Below are 26,704 nucleotides of genomic sequence, written 5' to 3'. Positions count from 1 at the left end.
ACTGCAGTCTTTGCTATAAGCCCTGTGGCGCGGACCACACGAACAACTGGTATTCAAGATTAGAGAACTAATCCATGTACCTTGAGTGAGAAATGATACCACGTGACATTTCAGTGGCTTCCAAGTCACTGTGGGGTCATAGGGAACGAACACGCCGATAACGCTGCTCGGTCGCCTCTTCGAGGGGACGAAGTGGAGCCGATACCATTAGGAAGGACAGATGCCGCTAAAAAACTTCGAATGCGCAGCCGTGATACCACATGCTCCTTTTGGAACGCAGGATGTTTTCAAAGCAACTGGCTGCACAACCTAGACTCCTCTCTGCACCTTTGCATTCCAGCTGGACTCTGCCATCGGGAAGCTACCCTGCTTTGTCGAATATGGCTAGGGGTGGCCTTCACCAAGTCTTTTGCTTTCCGAATCGGATGGGCCGACGATGCCTCGTGTGATGACTGTGGTAACGAGGAGACTCTTAAACACCTTCTCTGTGACTGTTCTCGCTATAATTTACAGAGACGATCGCTCGCAATCGCGATAGCGCGCTTGGACCGAAGACGTGTAACAGAGGAACTTATTTTAAAATCCCGCCATCACAAGGGGTGGGGCATCGCAGTAGGGGGCGACGAGGGCACCGTTGCAATTTAAAAAAAAAAAATTGGACAAGCGGTTGTTGCCTGAACAGATGTTTATAGAGCTGCAAGTGCTACTGTGCTGTGCTGTGACAGCATGCGGCGACAGTGAGCGACTGTGATTGTATGTCTATGCTCCTTCCTTTCTTTATCTCTACTCTGCTATACTTTACCTCCCCCTACCCTTTCTCCCCAGCCTAGGGTAGGAAACCGGATCTTGCCCTCTGGTTAACCACCCTGCCTTTCCTCTCTCTCTTTCTCTCTCTCTCTTTGTTAGCACCGAGAAGGGCTACACTCCTATACATTACACCTACCGTGGCGTCCGCCAGAGGGGCGTACTGAGCGCTACGTTGTTTAACCTCACGCAGATTGGTCTCCTTGATCACCTTCTAAACAGAGTTAAATAGAAAGACTTGGCAGCGGGGCAGCGCACGGAGCAGGGTGTGATTTTCGTCAACTTGCATTTTACAGGCGAAACGCTCAACTTCTGACCAAGTGCCTGCGGTACAGGTGCATCAAGATACAGCGGCGTCGTCCTCATGCGCCGGTGAATTGACTGGTTTTGTGGACACGTGACACGCTTTGCCTGGCTTAAAAGGACGCCAAGATCATCGCTGGAACCACTTGGCAGCGGGGCAGCGCACAGAGCAGGGTGTGATTTTCGTCAACTTGCATTTTTCAGGCGAAACGCTCAACTTCTGACCAAGTGCCTGCGGTACAGGTGCATCAAGATACAGCGGCTTCGTCCTCATGCGCCGGTGAATTGACTGGTTTTGTGGACACGTGACACGCTTTGCCTGGCTTAAAAGGACGCCATGATCATCGCTGGAACCACTTGGCAGTGGGGCAGCGCACGGAGCAGGGTGTGATTTTCGTCAACTTGCATTTTACAGGTCTGAACTCTGATTACTTCTGCTAATTTTTGTACGTACTGCCTCTGCTGCCTGCTCAAAGTTTTGCTGCCCGACTGTCAAATTTTTGTACGCCTGTGTTTGAATCGTAACCTGTCCCAATGGGAACCGAGATAGCAGACCTAAAACGCGAATTCCGGAAGGAGTTAAGGGAACTAAAGCAATCCTTGGAATTCATAAACAAACAGTATGAAGACATGAAACAGAAAAGTGCTAGCGTCAAGGAGGAGAATGCAGCTTTAAAGGTGTCCAATGATCTTTTGGCTCAGGAGGTGGACAAATTTAAGGCTCAGGTCCGTGATAATTCTCTCAGGATAACAGCTCAGGATCAGTATTCAAGAAACAAGAACGTCGAAGTGAAGGGAATTCCAGTTGCAAATAACGAGAACCTCGTGAACGTGCTTGGAAAAGTAGGTGAAGCGCTGGGCGAGCCTATAAATGAGCAGGACATTGAGGTCTGCCATCGTGTTCCTGTGCGGAACAGTGGGACGGATGGAACAGATGGGTCGAATCAGAACATTGTTGTGGTCTTTAACCGGCGGTCGAAACGGGACGCAGTTGTCGAAAAAGCACGAAAGACGAGGTTCACTACAACTGAGCTAGGATTTGCCACTGAGCAACCCGTGTTTGTTAACGAGCACCTGGCCCCTCAACTAAAGAAGCTACTTGGAATGACTGTGGCGAAGAAAAAGGAAATGAAATGGCGCTATGCGTGGGTGAGGGGAGGCAAAATTTTTGCTCGTAAGACGGAAAGTTCCCGTATGCTACGTGTAACATGTGAAGCCGACTTGGAAAAGATGATGTAGTTCTTTCCTACTTATTGGCGCGTTCATTCTCGTACTTCTTGTTCGGATGGTTATGCCACGTGACGTTGTCCGCCCATGTGGCGGTGCCTATATCTCATTCTTGCATTGCTATACGCAATCAGCTAGGCACAAACATGACGAACTAATGATGTTTCTTGCTGAGTTTGGTTTCAAATTTGACGTCATCATGTTCACAGAAACATGGTACGAATCTGAAGGGGAAGTACTTTACCTGCCTGGTTTTCGAACTTTTTTTCTAAAACGATCACATCGCCGTGGTGGGGGTGTTTTGCAACTTGTATCCGAGCACATGCCATGCAGCTTACTCACCGAATTCTCGATAGAAACGCCAGATTATGAAGCCTTATCCTTACAGTATCAGAAATCTGTATTTGTTGTGCTGTACCGCCCACCGAATGGTAAACTGGACGCATTTCTTTCTTTTCTAGATAGCGTGCTCAGTTTTGTGTCATTAAATAGGCTGCACATTACAATTGGGGGTGACTGTAACATTAACCTATTGCAAAATACATATCAGTCACGAGAATTGCAGGTAATTTTGGATTCATTTGGTTGCAAAAACGTTATAAATGAGCCAACACGCATCAGCCACTCTTCTGAAAGTCTTCTGGATTTATTCGTAACTAGCAGCATTGAAGACACGATACAATCGGGTGTTGTCTCAGCAGCCGTGAGTGACCACTTACCTATTTATTTCTTTTGTAAACACGGTGAAATTATGAAAAAAGTGTGAATCATTCTGAGTCATTCATTGTTCAAGAGATAAATCCGAGAACATAAAACAACTTTAGGAAAGAAATCCAAAAAATAATTTGGAACCCTGTCTTTGAGTGTGTAGACGCTAACAAAGCCTACAACATTCTCATTTCTATCCTTACTGAAGCCTACAGAACCTGCTTTAGATTCAAAATGGTAAAGAAATCCAGGAAGATACGTAAGCCCTGGCTCACAGATGAATGTCTCAATATGATAAGAAAAAAAATATGCGTTGTATTCCGTATTTCTGCAAAAAAAAATCGTGCAGACTTTCTTGCTTATAAAAAACACAGAAACCTGGTGACAAAGTTTTTACGGAATGCTAAAAACAGCTATTTTGAAAACCTCTTGGGGAAACCGGGCGCTCGTGGTAGTGAAATCTGGCGCGAAATGAACAAACTATTACAAAGGGGAAGCCGCCAAAATGAAGGACTTGAAATAATAATTGATAATGAAGCATTTAAAGGGCAAAATTTGGCGAACGAGTTTAATGAATATTTCACAAATCTTGTTGATAGCGTCCATGATGACACTGCCACGAGCTTCCTGGACATGCAGATTACGAACATTGCTTTTTTTGAGCCGGTATCTCCGGAGGAAATATTCTTAGTATTTTCATCACTAAAAAACAGTAATGCGCGTGATATAGATGGACTTCAAATAGGACCTATTAAGTTTGTACTCAATCTCCTGGTACCAGTTTTCACCCATCTGTTTAATACTTGTTTGTCTACAGGTGTTTTTCCAGACAAAATGAAGCTTGCAAAGGTTTCGGTGTTGTATAAGTTTGGAGACAGAAACGATTTATCCAATTACAGACCAGTGGCAATATTACCTGTTATTTCGAAAGGTCTGGAAAAAGTTATTTGTAATAGAGTGACAACGTTTTGTAATAGGTTTTCGATTATAACGTCTCAGCAATACGGTTTTCGAAAGCAGGTGTCAACCGAACTGGCTCTATTGTCGCAAAAAGAGTACATACTTAATGGATTTGAGGAAAGGAAGTTAAGCCTTGGCATATTTGTCGATTGTTCGAAGGCGTTTGACAGGATTAATCATACCTCTTTATTATGCAAATTAGCACATTATGGGTTTCGTGGAATACCTTTAGAATTACTGAAATCATATCTCGAACAAAGAAAACAGTGCATTGCTATTTCAGGCGAATATTCATCTTTGCTTCCTGTGAAGGCTGGGGTTCCGCAGGGCAGTATACTGGGACCGATCTTATTCAATCTTTATGTTAATGATTTAATAAGCATTAGTGATCAAGCATATTTTGTTATCTATGCAGATGATACCAGCATTTTCTTTCAGTCCAAGGATAACTCACAAGATTAGCAAATACTACCCTTGATAGATTGTTTCAATGGAGCACAGTAAATTCCTTAAAAATAAACGCAGCGAAAACCAAATGTATTTTATTTGCGCCGGTGCAAAAGCAAATAAAACGTTGCTTGGATATCTATTTTGACAATTCTAAAATCGAACTTGCAAAACAGGTTAAAACACTAGTAGTCATTTTTCACGAAAATTTAACTTGGGACGCTCATGTTGACCTTGTAGCTAAATATTTGGCGAGGGCATGTGGAATGATTTGCAGATTGCGACAAGTGATTCCACCGAAACTCAAGCTTCTTCTATATAATGCCTTATTCCTCCCGCATATAAACTACTGTAACCTTGTTTGGGGGACAACATCTCAAACAAACATTCACAAATTACTTGTAATACAGAAAAAAGTTATTCGCCATATCGCAAATGCCCCATACGATTCCCATACGCGGGATTTGTTTCAGTCACTTAATGTCCTTTCTGTCAAGCATGCATACATATTTAACCTGTTCTTAAAATACCAGAGCAGCTTAAGACGCACAAATGAGCATTTTCTTCGAATGAGCTGCCTCAAAAAATCATTGCAGCTGCCGTACAGCGTAAGGCAAAGAGAAATATGGGATTTGCCATTTTCCCCAACCAATAATGGTTTTAACAGGTTACAATATCGTGTACCATTCCTGCTAAATAGCCCTGAAAAGAGGCATATAGACCCGAGGACCATCACTAGAAAACAATGGAAAGAATTTTTAATGGCAAACGACGGTCTTCAACCTTAAAAAAAAGAAAGAAAGGGGAAAAAGGCGAAGGGAAAAATGTAATGTAAAAGTTTTCTGTTATATTGCAGGTCACTTGTTTTCGTATTACCTTTGTATGATTCTTTATTGTCTGTACGACCTGAGTGAAAATGGTCTAAATTGGACCAGAAATGCGTTTTTTCCCTTCCATTTCCTTTATATGTTTTCAGACATGTTGGCCTGCACGTGGGATGCTATTGTACGCGAATACATTTGTCTTTTTTTTTTCTGTGAGATGCAACACATATATGTAAACAATATGTATTTACAATGAGTGTAAAACTTTCTCGCTGCCAGTCAAACAGGGGCAAGGGCCTCGTCAAGCTGCTTATAGCAGCCTTTTTGCTCTTGTCCTAGCATTGTTTTTTTTCATACGCGAAAGAATGCTGAATACAGATTTGATTTGATCAGTGTGTGCGGAAGACATATGCATTTGAGCGTCTGGTGTGACACGCTTACAGCTGCGCGAAAGGCTCCAGAAAGCTGCCACTCATACTACATCTTCGCAATCAAGGCCTGGAGATTTCATCGTATAAATGTGCACTTGTGGCATTTACGCGTAAGCCTATGACGCACTACAGTGTATTAATCAATGGGCAGATGATACCGTTTGTACGTTCTGACAAATTTTGGGTGTCATAATTGACAGACATATCTCACGGAGCCCCCATGTATTGTACATGAACAAGCTGTTGACAAGCATCTGTCACCTTCTGAATCTCTTCGATGGAAAGACCTGAGGTATCTCCAGAAGCGCTATGCTGCAACAATATAGAGAACTTTTTCTCAACTTTCTGCGGTGCAGCATGCCAGCATTGACTAACGTAAGTAAAACAAGTATACGTACTATTCAAAGCGTTCAGGCTGAGGCGCTCAGTATTTGTCTAGGTCTTCCTCGAATTGCGTCAACAGCGGCAAATACTGCAATCGCCAGAGACAACCTCATCAAGACCCACATCAAAGTTGAAGCACTCAGAATGCACGTAAGGCACTTTGCCCACACTCCTTGCCACCATCTACCCTCCATACCTGCGGAGAGACCACGTACCTCGTTCTGCCGAAGGATAACCATCTTCCTTCACACCTGCCGTTAGACCTTCGACTTCTCCTTGGTGCCTCATTCAAACAAAAATCACTCTTACAATACCTAGTGTCCGGATAAAAGCAGATATGTAATCGCTGGCTCTTAAACGGCTTACCTTACTCCTATTAAATGAGAAGTACCGGTATTACACCCACAAAAACACCGACGGCTCCGTCCTGCTGAAGAGCTATACCGTAGCTGTCATCATTCCAGCAAAAGCCACCACTATAAAGTAGAAAACCTCTCACTTGACAATGTCGACGGCAGTAGAAGTCGCCGCGCTTCGAATCACACAACAATTTGTCAATGACGAACCAACAAACAAATGGTCGATCTTTTGCGACTCGAAGACTCCACTAATGTGTTTAATGTCAGCCTTACGGCGCGGTCTGCATGAACAGTTGGCATTTGAAATCACAGAGGCCATACACCACCTGACTGAGAAAAGAGATGAAATAATTTTTCAGTGGCTACCAAGTCACTGTGGTATCATCGGCAATGAACGTGCCGATCAAGCTGCTCGCTCACCTCATGCAGAAGGCAACCACGTATCGATCCCGCTGTCTAGGACAGATGCTGCAAGGATGTTCCGCCTACTTGTACACCAATGTACTACATCAGAGTGGAATGAAGCACATTTTATGCACGCCCATTTGTACACCCTGGATCCAACCTTAAGCCCCCGACTTCCACCGAGACTTCCCCGAATAGATGCGAACGTTTTGTGTAGGCTATGGTTGGGTGTCGCGTTTACCAACGCCTACGTGTTCCGCATAGGCATGGCCGACACCGCAGCATGTGGCTATTGCGGCGACATGGAAACAATTTGTCACGTTCTTTGTCAGTGTCCGCAGTACAGTGTGCATAGACAAAATCGCTTTCCGTCATGCTGAACCAGTTGGATGACCAGCTTCTATCGGAAGAATTTTGAAACATCGACACGACTTAACATCGCATCGGAAGGCCGTGCAAGCGCTACTGCGCTTCTTGAGAACGACCGGCCTGTGTGAACGCCTGTGATTGGAGCGCCTTTCCTGTTACCTGTTTTCTTTTTCTTTTCTTTCTTTTCCTTTCTTCTTCTTGTTCATTTTTTTCTACTCTCGCTCTTTGTCGTCTTTACAACCCCTATATCCCCCATCCCAGTGCAACTCGCCTCTGGTTGAATTCCCTGCCTTTCCCGTCTTTCTCTCTCTCTGTCTCTCTCTCTTTCTCTCCACAGCAAAAGAGCGAGCTAAATTTTCGGCGCACGTGCTACTCAACGCCCACAGCTTTGCTGCTTGAAAAAAAGACATAAGCTCCGCACACTCTGATGGGCAATCAAGCCAGCGTCCTATACAAAGTCGAAGACACATAATACGTAACGCTGCACCGAAAGAAAGCAGTCGAGAAACACACAGTAACGCGCATATTTATAAGGTATTTTTGGCCACGCTACTGAATAGAACTCATCGTTGGGTGGGTCCAAAACACCCGCGATAGACACTGTGAAATTCCACCATCCGTATTCATGCGCAATTGCAATGGTTTCGGATGCTGATGCACATCGTGGTAGCCATAGTCAAGCCGTAAGCGCCTGGGCCTGAGCACTTTCGAGTGCACGAATGTTAGTTCTGCAGGTATTGGTCAGCACTGCCAAGCTGTACCTCAGATACCCGAGAAATAGCCACTGAGCACGTGCTGGTGCGCGAGTTGGTTATACATGATTACAACGAAGGCGCCAAATAAAACAACGGACGAAGGAAGGCGACACGGGAAAACCACGTAGGGACAACCACAACACACACGATTGTGGCTTGTTTTATTTGGCGACTTCGTTGTAATCTAGAAACAGCATACGGTACAGTTGCATCATCCCGTGTACTGAAAAACCCCAGGTTTTTCCGCGAGCCGCGATCGCCAGTAGAGCCCCGTCAGAGGGAATCACCCAGGAATAAACCGCGCAACGGTTTCTGCAATAATAAAGTACCTCCTCCTCCTCCTCCTCCTAGAAACTTGAATAGATGAGAGATGGCTGTCAGGCGCTTTTTTAGGTAGCCTACATGGGGAGTCCAACAGAGGTCGCGGTCGACAATTGCCCCTAGAAACCTGTGCGTCCTTAGATCAGAGATAGTTTGTGCATTGACAGATATGGCGTACGAAGTCATTGGCTTCCGGCTAAATTCCACCAATGCACATTTATCTGCCCAGCCAAGATTCACATTGTTATGGAAGCGCTCAGAGCACACGTCAGCCACCTTGCTCGCGCCCCTCTCCACTATCTCGCCTCACTGCCAGAAGACCGCCCTTGCCTCTTTTTGTCAGACGATACTGCCTTATCCTGTATACCTGCCATCAGATTACACAGCTGCAGCGAGAGCTTTGCTTCCGCCTTGGTGCTTGGTTCAGCCACAAGTTCGACTGACAGTACCGGGGATTCGAACGAAGGCACAACTCTCATCGCCAGCTCTCAAGCAACTTTCGTTGCTCTTGCTGTACGAACAATACAACAATCATACCAATATGTACACCGATGGTTCAGCCACCGTGGACGTTTCTGCAGGATCACAAATTTTTTTCCTGCTAAAGTCACCACCTTGATGTTCAAGACATCGCATCAAACTATATCGACAGCCACGGAGCTTGCTCCTCTTTGTTGCGCACTACGCATAATTACTACTACGCAAAAGTGGAGCATTTTAAGCGACTTTAAGGCAATTCTACATTGATTGCTTTCCGCCTTAGGCCATGGACGCTACAAACAACTAGTGCTACAAATCCGAGAGCTCCTTCATCGCCTCGTTGAGCAAGGACACGACGTCACATTTCAGTGGACCCGCCGTGGTTGCTCAGTGGCTATGGTGTTGGGCTGCTGAGCATGGAGGTCGCGGGATCGAATCCCCGCCACGGCGGCCGCATTTCGATGGGGGCGAAATGCGAAAACACCCGTGTACTTAGATTTAGGTCACGTTAAAGAACGCCAGGTGGTCGAAATTTCCGGAGTCCCCCACTACGGCATGCCTCATAATCAGAAAGTGGTTTTGGCACGTAAAACCCCATAATTAAAGAAAAAACATTTCAGTGGTTCCCTAGCCACTGTGGCATAAAGGGTAATGAAGAGGCCGATGAAGCTGCTCGATCTGCTCATGAAGACGGCGTGCAGGAGCCAATCCCGCAGTGAAGAACAGATGCGCAGCAGCGCAACTATGAGTGCTTGCATATGATGCCTTACAACCGTTGCGGAACACACCTAGTTGCCAGCCCACACGTCTACATCGACTGGACCCCCTATCTCGACCCGAGACAACGGTACTTTACCGATTGTGGCTTGGCGTAGCATTTAGGAAATGGTTTGCTTTCCACGTTCGATGGGAGGATAATGCTGCGTGTGACCACTGCGGCGACGAGGAAACTATCATACACGTTCTTTGTCATTGTCCGTGATACAGCACACACAGGCACTCACTCGCGACCGCGCTGGCGCGTCATGCCAACCGGCCGTTTTCGCAGCAGAGAGTCCTGGAACGCCGACCTATAACAGTCGTCGCACCACAAGCCAGTGAAGGCACTCTTGAAATTTTTACGTTCGAGTGGCTTATTGGAGAGACTAATTCTCATGGAGGTTCACGACCTTCCCTACATTTTTTGCCGTTAGTTTGCTATTTCTCTCCGGTGTTCTTTCTTTCTTTCATTTTTCTTTCCCTTTCCCCCAGTGCAGGGTAGAAAACCAGAATTTCATCCGGTTAACCTTCCTGCCTTTCCCATCCCGTTTATTTCTCTCTCTCTTTACCATCCGTAGCAATCAGAGGCTTTCCTGCTTATCACATTCAAGCTCAATTTACGAGGGAAGGAATGTGGCAGACATCAAGGCATTCGTATGGTACGAAAATTGTCGTTCTCCTAAAATAATACGGAGATTTAGAAATAGGGGGCCCTGAGCTAGGAGGCGCTATCGGCTAGCTGTACAAAAGAACGCAAATAATATATGAAATAACGTAAAAGGCGCACAAACAAGTTTCAGATTTTGGGTACGCAAAGCCGTTCGGAGATTATATTTCTAAAACTTCCCAATATGTATACTGTATACATGCTTGTATCGCTATATTCTTTCAGCGTTGATTTCACGCACGTGTAAAAATTCGTGGCGCGAGTTGCTTATGATGTCAGGAAAAACAAGAAGACTTTATCAGTACATTATTCGCATGACATAGTCCTTAATTACAAGCAATTTACATTAAACACAACACAAAAGAATATGCTTTAGGTCTCGATTAATGGGTAGCAGTTGCGCAGGCATATACCTTTTGTCTATTTTTCGGGCTGTGTTTTATATAAAGAGAGAAAAATGATGCATAGAAAGGTAGGCAGGTTAACGAGAGGTAGGTTCCGTTGGTCACCCAGTACGGGGGGAAGGAGTAAGAGTTCGTAAATGGGACGCCTAGCCACAAACGGTACATCATGGTCTTTTCCTATCGTGGTAACTCAGGCGGTAAATGTATCTGTATGATCGCAGACAACGAAGATAAAGGCTACATGGTGAAAACTTTCCCAATCCCACAAGAGAATCGTACATTTATGGGACATCAATCGTAACCGAGCCGCAGCGTCTGTTCGCGAAAGCGGAATCAAAACACATTGACCCCTTTCGTGTGCAGATCGGGCGGCTTCATCGGCGTGGTCATTTCCGCAGATGTCGCAGTGTTCTGAAAGCAATGAACATATCATGTCATGTTCCTTGTCATGGCTGCGATGATGTGCCCGTCGAATTTCTGAGGTGTGCTGTATAAATTTGCAGCAATGTAAGTCCCCAGTAGCTGCGGAGCACCTCACCAAGGCGGCGGTACGACCTGTAACGGAGCAGAGAGTGCTAAGAATTTTTAGGTCCGGACAGGCCGCCAATGAAAACTGACCCGGTCAACCTTTAACAACCGAACTCTGTCGAGTGAGGCTAGCTTAGCAGGACTCTTTGAGGAAATATTAGACATTGTTTGGGATATCATCGGCCTTAGTGAGATTAGAAGGACTGGTGAGGCTTATTATACATTGTGAATAACGGTCACGTCGTCTGCTATAGAGGCCTCCCAGATAAGAAGCAATACAGGGTGATATTCCTAATCCATAAGGACATAGCGGGCAACATTGACGAATTTTACAGCATTATTTGGAGGGTAGTAGTAGTAATAAAACTTAGTAAGAGGTATAGATTAAAGGTAGTACAAGTCTACCCTCCAACATCCAGTCACGATGATGAGGAAGATCAGTTTTATGAAGATGTTGAATTAGCGATGAGAAAAGTGCAAAGCCAGTATACTGTAGTAACGGGCGCCTTCAATGCAAAAGTGGGGGAAACGCAGGCGGGTGAACAAGCAATTGGCAACTACGGTGTCGATTCTAGGAAGCTATAGGAGAGATGCTGGTAAATTCGCAGAAAGGAATAAGCTTCGAAATATCAACGCCTTTTTCCGCAAGCGTAGCAACAGAAAATGGACCTGGAAAAGCCCGAATAGTGAAACAATAAATGAAATTGATTTCATACTTCCTGTCGATCCCAGCATAGTTCAGGATGTAGACGTGACACGTAGGGTAAAGTGCAGTGATCATAGGCTACTGAGGGCTAGGATTCACCTCAATTTCAAGAAAGAAAGAACAAAATTGGTCAAGAAGAAACAGGTCAACTTAGAGGCAGTAAGGGTAAAAGCAGACGAATTCAGGCTGATACTTGGAAACAAATACGTAGCCTTAGAACCGAGAGATGAAGATGACATAGAGGTAATGAATGAAACCCTAACTAGGCTGGCTTCAGAAGCTGCAATTGAAGTGGAAGGCGAGTCACAAAGGCAACCAGTAGGCAAGCTCTCCCAAGTAACAAAGGACCTAATAAAAAACGACAAAGAATGAAAGGGTTCAACTGAAGAGATAAGCTAGAATTCGCAGAGCTGTCGAAACTGATCAACAAGGCGAAAACAAGTGATATTCGAAATTGCAACGTGAGAAAGACTGAAGAAGCCGTAAAAAATGGACGCAGCCTAAAATAGTGAGAAGGAAGCTTGGCATAAGACAAACCAACATGTATACTCTGAAAGATAAGCAGGGTAATATCATCAGCAATCTCGAAGGTATAGTAAAAGAAGCGGAAAAATTCCGTACTGACCTGTACAGCACCCAGAAGAGTCAGAATACCTCCATTAGAAATAGTAATGAACAGTATACAGAAATTGCTCCTATAACTAGCGATGAAGTCAGAAGGGCCTTGCAAGACATCAAACGAGGAAGAGTGGCCGGAGAAGATGGAATAACAGTCGATTTAATCAAAAGATGGAAGAGACATACTGCTTGGAAAACTGACCGCTATTTATAGAAAGTGCCTATCGACTGCAAAGGTCCGAGAAAACTGGAAGAATGCAAATATTATACTAATCCACAAAAAGAGCGACATTAAAGAATTGAAAAATTATACGCCCATTAGCTTACTCCCAGTATTATATAAAATATTCACCAAAATAATCTCCAATAACATAAGGGCAACACTGGGCTTCAGTCAATCAAGGAAACAGGCTGGCTTCAGGAAGGGATACTCTACAATAGATCACATCCTTGTCATTAATCAGGTAATCGAGGAATCCGCAGAGTACAATAAGCCTATCTATGGCTTTCATATATTACGAAAAGGTATTTGATTCAGTCGAGATACGAGCAGTCATAGAGCTATTACGCAATCAAGGAGTACAGACCGCTTACGTAAATACCTTGGAAAATATCAACAGAGATTCGACAGCTACCTTAATTCTAAACAAGAAAAGTAAGAGAGAGAGAGAAAGGCAAAGGAAAGACAGGGAGGTTAACCAGAGATTATCTCCGGTTGGCTACCCTGTACTGGGGGAGGGGAAAGGGGAAGCGATAGGTGAGAGGGAGAAGGATTAAAAAAAAAAAGAAGAAACTACACACACACACGCACGTACACACAAACTGTTTCTGTGGGCACTGTCACGCAGCCCGCAAAGGCGTTCCTACTGTGATGCAGTGCACCGTATAATCCTGAGTCACACAGTGAAGTCACAATCTGCCAGAAAGTCCAGTGTCTTTTAAATACCGCAGCAGTGCCTTCATAGCCGATCGCGCTGATGTTCGCGTAGGCCAGTGTCCAAGGATCTTGTTTTCTGACAGTGGGCGCTTGTCCAGTTTGTCTAGGGTGGCTGAGAGGACTGCTCTTTGCGGGTTGAAACGAGAGCACTCACAAAGAAGGTGCGCGATTGTTTCGTTGCACCCGCAGAAGTCACAAAGTGGGTTGTCGGACATTCCGATAAGAAAGGAGTACGCATTTGAAAATGCTACTCCAAGCCATAGACGAACTAGAAGGGTACAGTCGCGTCGTGGAAGTTCGGGCGGAATACGGAGTTGTAAAGTAGGGTCCAGGGTATGAAGTCGTGCACTTCTGAAATCGGATGAATTCCACTGAGCTAATGTCAGGTCGTTTGCCAGTACGGCAAGTTTTTTCGCTGCGTCGGCTCTCGAAAGAGGAATGGCAACGCACCTGACGCCGTCATGGGCAGATCGGGCAGCTGCGTCTGCTCGATCATTGCCGTGTATGCCACAGTGACTAGGCAACCACTGATATATGATATCGTGTCCTTCGTCAACTATGCGATGGTGTACTTCTCTGATCTCTGCGACGAGCTGTTCATGTGATCCATGGCGCAGTGCTGAGAGTACACTCTGTAGGGCTGCCTTGGAATCACAGAAGACTGACCATGCATGCGGTGGTTCCTCCTGAATGAAATGGAGAGCCGCACGCAAGGCTACCAGTTCAGCAGCTGTCGTTGATGATACATGCGACGTTTTTAGCTGTATTTCGATGGATCTTGTTGGTATCACCACAGCAGCAGCTGAACTTGCAGATGTGACTGAGCCATCGATGTAAACGTGTACGCGGCCGCTGTGCACCTCATGTATAAGTTGTAATGTGGCCTGCTTCAGGGCAAACGACGGCATGTTAGCCTTTTTAGTGATTCCTGGGATGGTGAGGCGTACTTCAGGTCTGTGCAGGCACCATAAAGGTGTGGATGGTCTTGCTGCAGGCGTGTAGTTCATTGGCAATGAGGTGCGATTGGCAACAATCATACGACTGATAGCGTGTGGTCTTTCTGCGGGTAGAGCGGCAAGGTGGTGAGAAGGTAGTCGGGCAACGTGGCGAATATGCGCTCTGAGAGCGTCGGTTACCAAGTACGTTGTTATTGGGTGATCTCGAGCTATGACAATCGTTGCCGCTGTAGACGCACACCTCGGAAGGCCGAGACACGTCCTTAGGGCTTGAGCTTGTAGTCCCTGGAGTACACGCAGGTTTGTTTTGCAGGTGTTTCCAAGCACAGGGAGGCTGTATCTTGCGAATCCGAGGAACAAGGCGTTATAAAGCTGCAGCATTGATCGCACCGATGTGCCCCATGACTTTCCGCCGAGAAACTTGAGGAGATGTATTATTGTCAGCAACCTCTTCTTTAGGTACGAAACGTGCGGGCTCCATGATAGGTCGCGGTCGATAATTACCCCTAAAAAGCGGTGTTTACGTGCATGTGCAACTGCTTGGCCGTTGACACTTACAGAATAACGCTTCATTTCCTTCCGAGTGAAAGAAACAAGGCAGCATTTCTCTGAAGACAGCTCTAAGTTCTGTTTTCGCAAGTACAGTGATGTTAAGGTAGCTGCCTTTTGTAGCCGTGCTCGTACCTGCAGTCGTGTTACAGCAGACGCCCAAATGCAGATGTCGTCGGCATAGATTGATACTTGAACTGTGTTGGGCAAGCATCTGACTAGGCCAACGAGCACTAGGTTGAATAGCGTCGGGCTCAACACTCAAAAGTAAGAGGATACCTATAAAGAAAAGGCTCAGACAGGGAGACACAATCTCTCCAATACTATTCACTGTGTCGTTTATGTATTCTCTTCAGCTGTCACCGTCTTTATTTGCGGTCAATACGATATGTATTCACTGTGTGCTTGGAAGAAGTACTCAAGCAATTAAACTGGGAAGGCTAAGGAGTAAGGATCCAGGGCCAATATCTCAGGAACCTTCGGTTTGCCTGTTCTATTCGGCAACGCTGCAGACGAGTTACAACAAATCAGTGAGGACCTCAACATAGATAGTGTAAGAGTGGGGTTAGATTAATATGAAGAAGAAAAAGATCATGATGTATAGATTGGCAAGGGAACAAGAACTCAGGATCGCCAGCCAGCCTCTAGAGTATGTGAAGGAGTACGTTTACCTAGGTAAACTAATGACAGGGAACCTTGATCATGAGAAGGAAATTCATAGAAGAATACAAATAGGTTAGATCGCATACGGCAGGCATTGTCAGCTCCTGACTGGAAGCTAAGCATTATCATTGAAAAGAAAGGTGCAATCAGTGCATTTTACCGGTGCTGACATATTGGGCAGAGACATGGAGATTGGCAAAGAAGCTTGAGACCAAGTTAAGGACCGTGCAAAGAGAGATGGAACGAAGAACGCTAGGCACAACGTTAAGGGACAGAAAGAGAGCGGTTTGGATCAGAGAGCAAACGGGTATAGCCGATATTCTAATTGACATTAGGAGAAAAAAAATATGGAGCTGGGCAGGTCATGTATTGCGCAGGTTAGATAACTGTTGGACCATCAGGGTTAAAAAATGGGTACGAAGAGAAGGGAAGCGCAGTCGAGGACGGCAGAAGACTAGGCGGGGCGATGAAATTAGGAAATTCGCGGGCCCTAGTTGGAATCAGTTGGCGCAGGACAGGGGTAATTGGAGATCGCAGGGAGAGGCCTTCGTGCTGCAGTGGACGTAAAATAGGCTGATGGTGATGATGAATTCAAATTAAGTAAGTCAATTTACTAGCCATTCAAATGTTACTTTAATCACCCAGAGATATCCCTGACTGGGGGGGATCAAGGGGAGAGGTTGGATACATTGACTCCCTGCAACTACATCTGAGCCATTTGAGCCATACGAGCCATTTGAGGTACATTTGAGACATTTGGCTTGTGCGACGGTAATTGCGATGAAGGGAGGAAGAGAGAAAGAAGAAAAACGACGAAAAGAAAGAAAGTTATTTTTTTTAACTCTTCCTCATCAGCACATTGCTCTTCTTCTTTTCACATGACGAAAAAAGAAGCCTAAAATATGCCGTCTTCGCAGTATTTTTACTGCGATCGTTAATTATGACGCGCACTTTAACATCTCAGACGGGTAACTAACAGCATCTAAAATGGTGTTGTGGTTTTTGAATCCTTAATTTTTCGTGGAGTCCAACGTTTACGGAACCGGTCGTGAACATGACCATCCAACTTATAATCCCGAGGTAAACAAGGAAAATGCGGAGGAGTTGGCACCTGTACGCAAGAAAATGCAACAATAAAGAAAAAAAAAACAGTAAGAAACGTTGTACAGTCTCTCAAGACACATTTTCTTGCCTGACCGCAAGAGCGTCTCCTGATATCGATGGTGGCCCATCTCATTTTCTCGTTCAAGAAAGGAGATTATCGGAGAGAGAAACTATCAGTGCGATTTGCGTTTCTTTTTAGTTTTTTTTGCATCTATGGGAGGTCTCAGACGGAAACGATTAGCATACAGTAAATAATGAGAAAAGGTGCAACTACTGCGTATTATCGGCAAAGTGCGTTTCGCCATTAGCTAATGACAATAAGGAGCGGGGAAGACGACGAGCGAACGAATTAGATGAAGTGTCGCCGCAGCGCGCAACCTGCGGCCTCGAGGTTCCGCTAATTTGAGGCTCTTGAGGGAGGAGGAACACAAACATTTTCAATCACCTCAGTGCTTCCGTATAATATACTATATAACCCACTGCCTCATCCACATTATCGCCGCCCTCTGTATGTCGCTCACTATATAGCAGGAAACCAAATACGGCATCCTAGCCGATTATCCTATGGTATATAGTTTCCTGCCTTGCACTGCCGCCTAATTATCTCTTTTCCCCGGCTTTCGATTACTCATCATAACCAAGATCATGTACTCAGAGCAGGACCACGAGAGCTCGATAAAGAAGGGATGCTGCAGATGATGCGAAGTACGAGGCTAAATATGGAAAGGTGGTGTGCGCTGCGTAAACGAATGACGCAAAAAGGTTTTAGTAAGAAAACCGGGATGAAATCATTCATATAAACAAAAAAGAGTCCTTTTCCAAAAATGGATCGTTTACACGGAGAAATACGTGGCCACCAGGTTTAATCACGGTGGGGATGGATGCTGTCAAGCCTGAAAATCTAGACTACCTTATGCGGCGGCATTAGCTCAACCAAATTGACCAAGTAAATGGCAGCGAGGGCGTCATATTCACGCTTTAGTCAGATCCCACTCCTAACGAAAGCTGAAAGGCTGATGCTTTGCGCTATAGAGCGTAGGCTTTAGCCTCTTTCATTCATTCTTTTTTCAATATAGAAACGGGAGAGCAAGCACCATGCATCATTGGCACATCAAACATCAAACGCCAGCTGTTGCAAGGCTGAAGAAGAAATTTCCAAAAGTGCGCTCCTGCCTCCTTATATTCGAAATTCGCAGAAGATGGGCTTAATTTATCGGAGGAGTGAATATCAGTCCCACAGAGGAAAATATCTGTGGCGTGTTACGAAAATCGATGTGAATGGAAATCAGCTGCCTTGAGTAGACGTTGTACAGTAAGCGAAAAAACATCAAAGTAGTGTTCCTGTACTGGAAATATATTTAACTGGGGCGTTCTTTGCAATATTTCCTTATATTTCGGCTGAAAATTTCCCACTTGTGTTCACTCTGGGAAGAAAGGTGAACTGAAAAATGCCATAACCTTCAGTTTTTTAGTGAAAGTGGGCATATCCGACAATGGGCTTCTGCTGCTTCTCTAGCCGGAAATACCTCTGGCACTGATTGCAGAGCTATTGTTTAGCGTGTAAAAGCTAAAGAAATATTGTCAATGTAGGTTGACGTAGTGCAAATAGAATACAAGCATCTGGCGTTGCCTGAGCATTTTTTTGTTTTTAAGAACTGCCAGAAACGAGACAGTTCCGGCTGATGCAGCCCTCAGTGATTGTGTTTTGCTTAATGAAATTGAAATTATTAGCAACAAAAATTGCTAGCCCCTGCTCAGCGATAAATTCTCGAAAACTTAATTAAAAAGGATGTGATATGGAGTTAACTTATTGCACCGTTAAATGAGCAGCGCGGACAGCAACGATCCCGTAGCGTTCACTTCACCACGATTCGTACCTACCTTGCCTGGAGACTGAGGACGATGCGATAATACCTTCAGGGGTAGTAGCTTATATACTGCACTAAAACAAACATACAAGTTTTCGACCATATAATAGATTTCACGACGGATATACAGAGTATTTTATTTAACGTTAGCAAAATTTTTATAGATTGCTAGTGGCATTTATCGCAACTCTATTAATTGAACTAGAATACGCGAAGAACTATACATTAATTGCACTGCAAATCAATAAGCATAAATGACTGATTAAGAAAACTTTACTAATTGACTTTGCAACTAAATATTTTAGTACATATGTTGCAACACACGAATTGAAGCCAGTGATTTCACAAGGCACATCCTCTTGGAACGCAGTTTGAATCTAACACCAGTTTTCAGATGAGCACAGTCAAACTTGTCGTAAAAATGAACAGTTTCATTTATCCAATGCGTTTTCTCGGAAACACCCTGAACGCATATTTTGAAACTGGTTTCATTCTCAGAATTCGTTCCAAGTAGATATGACTTTAAATGTCAACGGCTACAATATGAAAATTGCAGTATGGGACGTAAAGTAATTAGTGTAAAATGTAATTAGCAATAATGTGTTAATTAGTCAAAATTATTATGCCTTTTATATCTGCCTCTCAAAATAATTTAGCTCAAGAAGGAGAATTGTCAAAGGTGATTATTAAAAGTTCTGTTAACGATAAAATTAAACACCCTGTGTATCTGATGACGGTTATCAAGCAAACGACACACAGCTTCATCGACCGGTCTTCCGCGCACAAACGTTTCATTGTATTGATGTTTTCCTACATTATAATAGTGCTGCGTGCACAAAGGCAGTTATAAAAGCATCGGGTCATTTTCAGCACCACTCTGCACAAATGACATTACCACGGGTAGGTTGCATGTATGTAAGGCATTCGCTCGCACCTGCAATTCACAGTTCAAGGTATGTATGTTTCATGGAAAATGAAATTGCTCGGAGCCTCACAACGGCTATTATACGCGTATCAAATGCATTTCCGATATCCGGATTAGTTTTGAGCCATATATGGTTGGTTAGTGACAAACTAATTATTGTAGCTCTACGTATGTCATCCCAGAATGGAAAACAAACTTAAAGCTGCCTCACACAACATCGTCCACCACAGCGGAACTTTTCCCACGTTATCGCTGCAACGATTAATAAAATATGTATAGAAAGCGAGTGAAATGGTAATCGTCTGCGATTCCCAAGCAGCATTATCGCTTCTTGATACTATGAAACAAAAAAGGCCACATAATTCAGCTTTTAATGTAAAATGCAATGAAGTAACTCTCAATAATGTCGCAGATATTCATTGCAATATAATATATGACCACATTGCAGCTCTGAGGCATCACTAAAACAACATAACATCGGGTCTTTCTACATCGAAACACAATTTGAGCCACACATTCAGGAGGAAATAAGCCGGGAATGCGCATAGACATGGTGGAATCAAAGTTACACACACACAGACACACACACACACACAGACACACACACACACACACACACGCACGCACGCACGCACGAACGAAGCCTCAATTTGCCGCTTTAGGCTTGGTTCACCGTCTTTGTACAATATTTGCTTTGTTAATTGTCCGTATTGCACTTGCGGCCACACGGTTCCGAAAGGCGATTCTGAAACGGTTCTGAAAGACGTCGTAAGGGGTCTAATGGCATTAGACGGAAGGCTCCCTATAATAATAATAATATATGGGGTTTTACGTGCCAAAACCACTTTCTGATTATGAGGCACGCCGTAGTGGGGGACTCCGGAAATTTTGACCACCTGGGGTTCTTTAACGTGCACCTAAATCTAAGTACACGGGTGTTTTCGCATCTCGCCCCCATCGAAATGCGGCCGCCGTGGCCGGGTTTCGATCCCGCGACCTCGTGCTCAGCAGCCTAACACCATAGCCACTGAGCAACCACGGCGGGTGGAAGGCTCCCTAGGAAAAGGCTCATCGTCCACAGGCGTATGGAAAATTCGAGCGTTAATGCATGGCCCTTTAGACACTCCTTGAATGGACACCAAAGGAAATTAATAAATCAATTTTTATTGAAGAAGTGTTCTTTGAAAACTCTGTTGCCGTGAAATGCACGATAATAGGTCGATTATTAGAAGAGAAAATGAAGCTCAAAGTTTCATTTTTTTTTAATTTCGCGCCGTAACCGCAACGCCAGTACGTCAACGAGACATCACTGATTTCAAAGTATTATTGCAAAAGCAATTATATGGACACTCCAGGCGCATTTGCGACGTCGCCGTCGCCGTGATGTTTCGTGTAAAGTCCAAGGGCGATAACATCATCGCCAGGCGCCCTACGCTGTCTGTGCCAGTTAAAGTGTACGAGGAGAGCCGACAATCGCGGCTCAATCTCGCACATGTGAAAGGAAGCGAAGCAGGGACGAAGCGCGCCGTCTTCCGTCGCGCGCGAGGCACCCAACGTTGCGAAGCACCGAGGGGAGGGAGGGGGGCGGCGTTCTACTCCGGCTTCAACTGCGCATGTGGCAGGTGCGTGCGGTCGTGCGGCCATACGTAGAGAGCGATCTGCGTTAGGGGCAGTCTAGGTGCGTTGGCGGCACGCAGCTTTGTGCGTGAAGTGTGTTCTGATACCACCTAGATTAGCTAATCTAGGTGGTATTGTGTGTTCCCGGCGCTCAGTTTGCGTTGAAGCGATAAACTGCACGATGGTCATTTCGCTCGCTGCTGCTGCCGCATTTCCTCACGCCGGCGTTTTGAGAGCGAGTGTCCGCGGTCACCGAGTGTGATCTGTTCATATCTGCTGTGCACGCCAACACCATGCTTGTTAATTTAGTTAACAACAGCATGTTTACAAGTTGATACGGCCGATAAAAGTACTATCTATACTTCGTATGGCTGTCTGCTAATTTGATATCGCAATCGATATCAAATTACCCTTGCGGGCGAAACCGCTACCTTTATTTTTAGTTGAGCCGCGTTGGCTCAGTAAAAGTTCGCGCAACTTGCCATATTCAGTCTTTGGCTCCTTTAGAACTCAATGCAGTCGATCTTTGCCGTTACGGGATGAACTAGGACTTAGCAGACGCCGTCAAAATGCATGACGTCACGGTAAGTTGGTGCGTGAACTTCAAGGCAGCGTCGCCACCCGTATTTTGTGCGTTTCGTTTTTACTGACTTACCTAGTGAATTGTGGCGGTAAGAGTGGTGCTTTTGGTATTCTGTAAGAGCAATTTACTGATACAGAATAAAACCTTTTCCTTTTTAGTTTCCCTTTAAAGTGGTAAATATTCTCGAAAAAGGGTTATGGTGTAAATTATTCATTGTAAGATGACTTTATGTGCTTAGATTTTATTCTGATCTAACTCGGTGTGCACGTTTGTGGCTTCCATTCTCTTCGTTGCTGCCTTGCGCTATTTTTTAAGCACCAACATCTCGGGGCAACAACCAACCAAACAAACAATAATAATAATAACTAAAAAATAAATGAATACGTAAATAAATAAATAAAAGGCGGGTACACGAACATGTCCAACATTTTGGCATATATAAGCGCACGGTGTCTTCGATGAGTTGCTTAGTTCTAACAACCATCATCTGAACGTGTTGGCCGAAAACACTAGACCATGGCATTGCATCGCTTCAGCTATTACACAATGCCTGCGCAGTCACTGCGCAAGAGGTTTCTGTGTTTTTCATGTGCGAAACTTTCTCAATGAAGCTGCAAACGAAAGGTATGCGACCACAAATCATGAGCACATGGAAAATTCAATATGACACAGCTTCTGTAGTTCCTCTCAAAATTTATGACTTGCAAGGCTGCTTTGGATTTGGTATATCGAACTTCTATACGGTTTCTGATACACCTACGCTCACGGATTGGAACCGAATCACAAAATGCTTTCTCAGCCGCAAAGACCCGTAGTGCCAAGTCGTGGCATCGTTCCCTACCTGCGGCAAGTTCTTGTTTTTTTTCACCCACTTTCACTGCCATTAATTTATCATTTCTTTAATTCAATTTGTAAGTACAAGTAAGTTCCCCTGTGTTGTCCTTCTTGTCTGCTGGTTTCTCATGATACGATTAATAAAAATCGGGCCTCTCGGTTAACCCCCTTTCTTCTCGTTCGCTACATAACGAGGGTCTCGAGTCCGGCAACATCGATGCCTTCAAGTAGCATGTGTGGGTTTATTGACCAACTACCTTCACTCAAAAAGATCACGTACTCGTGACGCCTAAGGAAGAAAGGATGTTCCACATCCGCCGCCAAGGTTTGTGAGTGGTGGTGCTGGCTAGCACTCCCAGGCTTAGTTCTAGTACTAAAACATAAATGCCCCAGATAGTGGGTGTGAAAACAGTGCCGCGGAAGCTCAATTGGCAAGAGCATTGCACACGTAATGCGAAGACGTGGGATCGTTCCCTACCTGCGGCCAGTTGTTCATTAATCCATTTTCGGTTCCATAATTTATCATTTCTTTACTTCATTTAGTAAGTATAATTAATTCACCATATCTTGGCCTTGGTAGCTCATGATGTGATTATATATATATATATATATATATATATATATATATATATATATATATATATATATATATATATATATATATTGTTACGTCCAAGCGCGTCAAAGGGACGCGGGGATCAAGAAGAGAGGGGAAGAGAACGAAGACTGTGCAGCGGCCATTCCTGTTGTTCGTAGCCTGCCGTTCCTGCTCTCGCACGCCTGAATAAACCCCTTTTCCCCGTGCTTGTAACAATATATATATATATATATATATATATATATATATATATATATATATATATGTAATTTTAACGTTAACAGTCCTTTTAAATATGCCCTGTGGCATTTCTACCTCTTCGACCTGGAATACTCGGAGGGGTTTACATTACTTACAATGGAAACTAATAGGCATACCTGACTAATTAAGAAAACATAACTATTTTTTCCATCTAGTTACGTTACCGCACATATGACAATGCACGAATTGAAGCCAGGGATTTAACAAGGCACATCTACTTGGAACTAATTTAGAGCTAAGCACAGTCAACGTTACCAGAAATATGGACTCTTGTACCACTTAATTTTTTGTCAAAACGCGCTTTTAAGCATTGAAGCTCGAAAGTCAGTGGAACAGCAATGATTTCGTCGCACACTTCGGAACGAATATCTCAAAATTGGTGTCATCTCTACAATTAATTCCACGTGGATATATGACTTCGAAGTCACAGCCATTATCAAATGGTGTTGCATAATCAAAAGATTTTAAGAAAAAGTAACTGGAAATTTGCTTTCGTTTATGGGGATGCGGGCTCCTGACGCGACGGCGCAAGGAAAAACTTGTGTCGCTGCCTGCTGGCATCTGCAGGAAGGGGCGTTTCAGGGAGCGCTGCCGCATGTTCCAGAGGAGCAGGCAGCATGCGGCCACCATTTCGGCCACCGTTTGTCCGGATGCTTTCTGCGGCTGCCGGCAAGCGGTGACACAAGTTTATGTTTGCGCCACCGTGGCAGCAGCTCACATCCCCCATGAACGAAGAGAAATGTGCACTGTTTTTGTAGAAAAATCTGGAAATTAACTGTGGGAAGCGTTATATGTTACAACGTAGACTCCAAAAATGCTATATATTTGCAAAATTTTAGCAAGGACAGTGGAGCGGTGAGCGCAATTTCTTTTTTTCGAACACGTGAAAAGCAATAGAACCGTATATATATATATATATATATATATATATATATATATATATATATATATATATATATATATATATATATATATATATCGGAGAACGTGTAAGAGTGGTGTTGAAGTTTAATATGCAGAAGAAAAATATAATGGTCAATAGCCTGGCAAGGGAACAAGAATTCACGATCACCAGTCAGCCTCTAGAGTCTATACAGGAGTACGTTTATCCAGGTAATTGTTCACAGGGGACCCTAATCATGAGACGGAAATTTAGAGAAGAATAAAAATTTGGAGGACGCTTATGCTTCGCCTTTGAAGTGGCACGCGATAGCATCCAAAGAACCCTGACTGCTTCTCACGTTTCCCGGCAACTGCAGCTTATGTAACCGCAATGCTTACTGGGCGACGCTGGTGGGGAACGCTAATGCACGAAGACGAACGACCTGGTAGAAACGCGGTCGCTTATGTAGGCTGATCCCGGAGGCTGTACACAGACGGGCCAAACAAATAAAACTAAAACATTATTTTCAGGTTTCTGGTATTGTTTCGGATTTTTAATATTTCAGCCTGAGAAGATTTAGCATAAAAGACATGCGCTGCCGGTGTTTTGTTTCGTTACATTTGTTTACACGTTACATTTGTTTCGTTACACGAGGTCGCTGAGAACTCGCGACCTCGTGCTCAGCGGCAAAACGCTATAGCCGTTGAACCACCGCGCCAGGTGAATAAACAAACCCGCTTTTACTTCCTTACCTATAACTAGAAGGAGCTTCTAGTATTTGGTTCGCCTGTCGTTTGTTCTTTTGAACACTGCTTACCACGGGCCGTTCTGCATACCTTACGTAGTAACACGTTGTGTATACGAGGGGTTAATAACATGGTAGTGTACTCTACCACCTTACAACGGTACATCCATTTTTATAATAGATACTGGTTTGTTTACACTGACGTCTTACGTCTTTCTTTTTTTTTTGGCGCACTCCGTAAACGACAATACGTTATACTATGTGAAGTTGCAATTAACAGAAAGGTACTGCGTCATAGGAGTTTTCCGGACGTTTGTTACGGTTGGTCTGCACAACTGGCAGTGAACGTGGTTCATTACCTTCTCTATGATCGATGCACTATCATCGCTATGTCCACTTTGTCGTATTCACAGGCCAAACTGATTACAGGTCCACTCGAATGTTTACAGCAGCGTTCTTTGTCCTTAGAAGGGTATCATAACTAAGACGAGCAGGGTAAGCGAAAGATAGAAACAAGGCGCATTGCAGTCCAAGAAATGTGCAAGTTGTCATCTTCGCAGGAGCGCGCATGAAATCGTACGCGAGGAAATTAAAAGAATAAGACACTTACTGGATCGCTGGTTCTTGATAAAGTAGAGGTGAAGCCGCTCCTTTAGCGTGTTCTCGTTCACATAGAACTCTACCCGAACCCTGCGAAAGGAGAAACAAAGATGAAGATTCCGTCTTAGTGCATAGTTTTATGCGGAAGTAGGATAAACAGCTCCGATTTGAATTGCGAGATAAATGGAAATACAAAAGCACATACGCACACGCGCGCAAGCGTTGCCAACATCAATGCCTGTCAAAAGTGTTGGACTGGTTTGCCGCAGAGCAACACAGGTGACGATTGAGCGAAGCTCTTAGGTTTCAGAGACAATGCTCATGTCCACGGATATTGCACCGTGCCATAGCAAGAAGCAGTTCTGAATTTGCAAATTTCTTCAAATCCCGCCTGTCTTACGTCAAAGTTCCACTCAAGCGTGTCTATAGACAGATGTGACGGAGACTCTACAATGAGGGACATCTTAGACATTGCCAGAAGTTTTCCCTGCTTGGGAAACGGTTGAGACTTGTTACTTCGCCATTACCCTAATGTTTGCGTATTACTGATGTAAATTTTAAAAAATATGCAGGTGCCTTTAGTGGAGTAATCTACTCCTCGTCGCAGGGCACACACACACACACACACAAAAAAACCGTAGAGAAAGTATTAGGCCCAAACAATGAAATCCTCCTTACCTCCGTAAGGAAGCCTTCATTGTTGTGAGGTCGCCTTAAAAATATATATGTCACTCTAAAAGCGTCCTTACTAAGGGGCCCTTCATGAAGGCTTCCTCGGTGCTTCCTCAGCCTAAGGTTGCTCCGAAGCTACGTTCATGCGCCCTTATGCTGCCCCTGGCCCTGAACGAGCGCGTCACCTCACCGCTGGCCCAAGAATTGCTTGCGCATGCGCGCTGTCACCCGCCTACGGAGAAGCGCGAGCACGATGCCAGGGTTGTCAGATTGGGCTATTAATAGCCAAATTGGGATACTTTTTATGCGGGTTGGCGTCGAAAATTTTGGGCTGGCTACATGGCTATAGTTGGGCTATTTTTGTCTTAAGTACTTCCGAGTCCCGAGGACCACGTCAACACTGACAAAATTCAGGAACGCCGGTTTATGAAAACACAAAGCTTATTGCTG

The 26,704-nt window shown here is 44.5% G+C and overlaps 1 protein-coding gene across 3 annotated transcripts in view; it reads right to left on the bottom strand.

The window, feature by feature from the left end:
• SLO2 (slowpoke 2) overlaps positions 1–26,704 on the bottom strand; it is a 514,913-nt gene that overhangs the window by 205,903 nt on the left and 282,306 nt on the right. For all 3 annotated transcript variants that reach the window (XM_070539983.1, XM_070539965.1, XM_070539974.1), the window contains exon 2: positions 25,593–25,672. In XM_070539983.1, coding sequence (XP_070396084.1) covers positions 25,593–25,672 — 80 coding nt within the window. The remainder of the gene's footprint in view (positions 1–25,592; positions 25,673–26,704) is intronic.

Source organism: Dermacentor albipictus, chromosome 1, assembly GCF_038994185.2.
Source record: "Dermacentor albipictus isolate Rhodes 1998 colony chromosome 1, USDA_Dalb.pri_finalv2, whole genome shotgun sequence".
NCBI lineage: Eukaryota > Metazoa > Arthropoda > Arachnida > Ixodida > Ixodidae > Dermacentor > Dermacentor albipictus.
The sequence above is the reverse complement of the archived record's forward strand: the minus strand, read 5'-3'. Positions and strand labels throughout refer to the sequence as shown.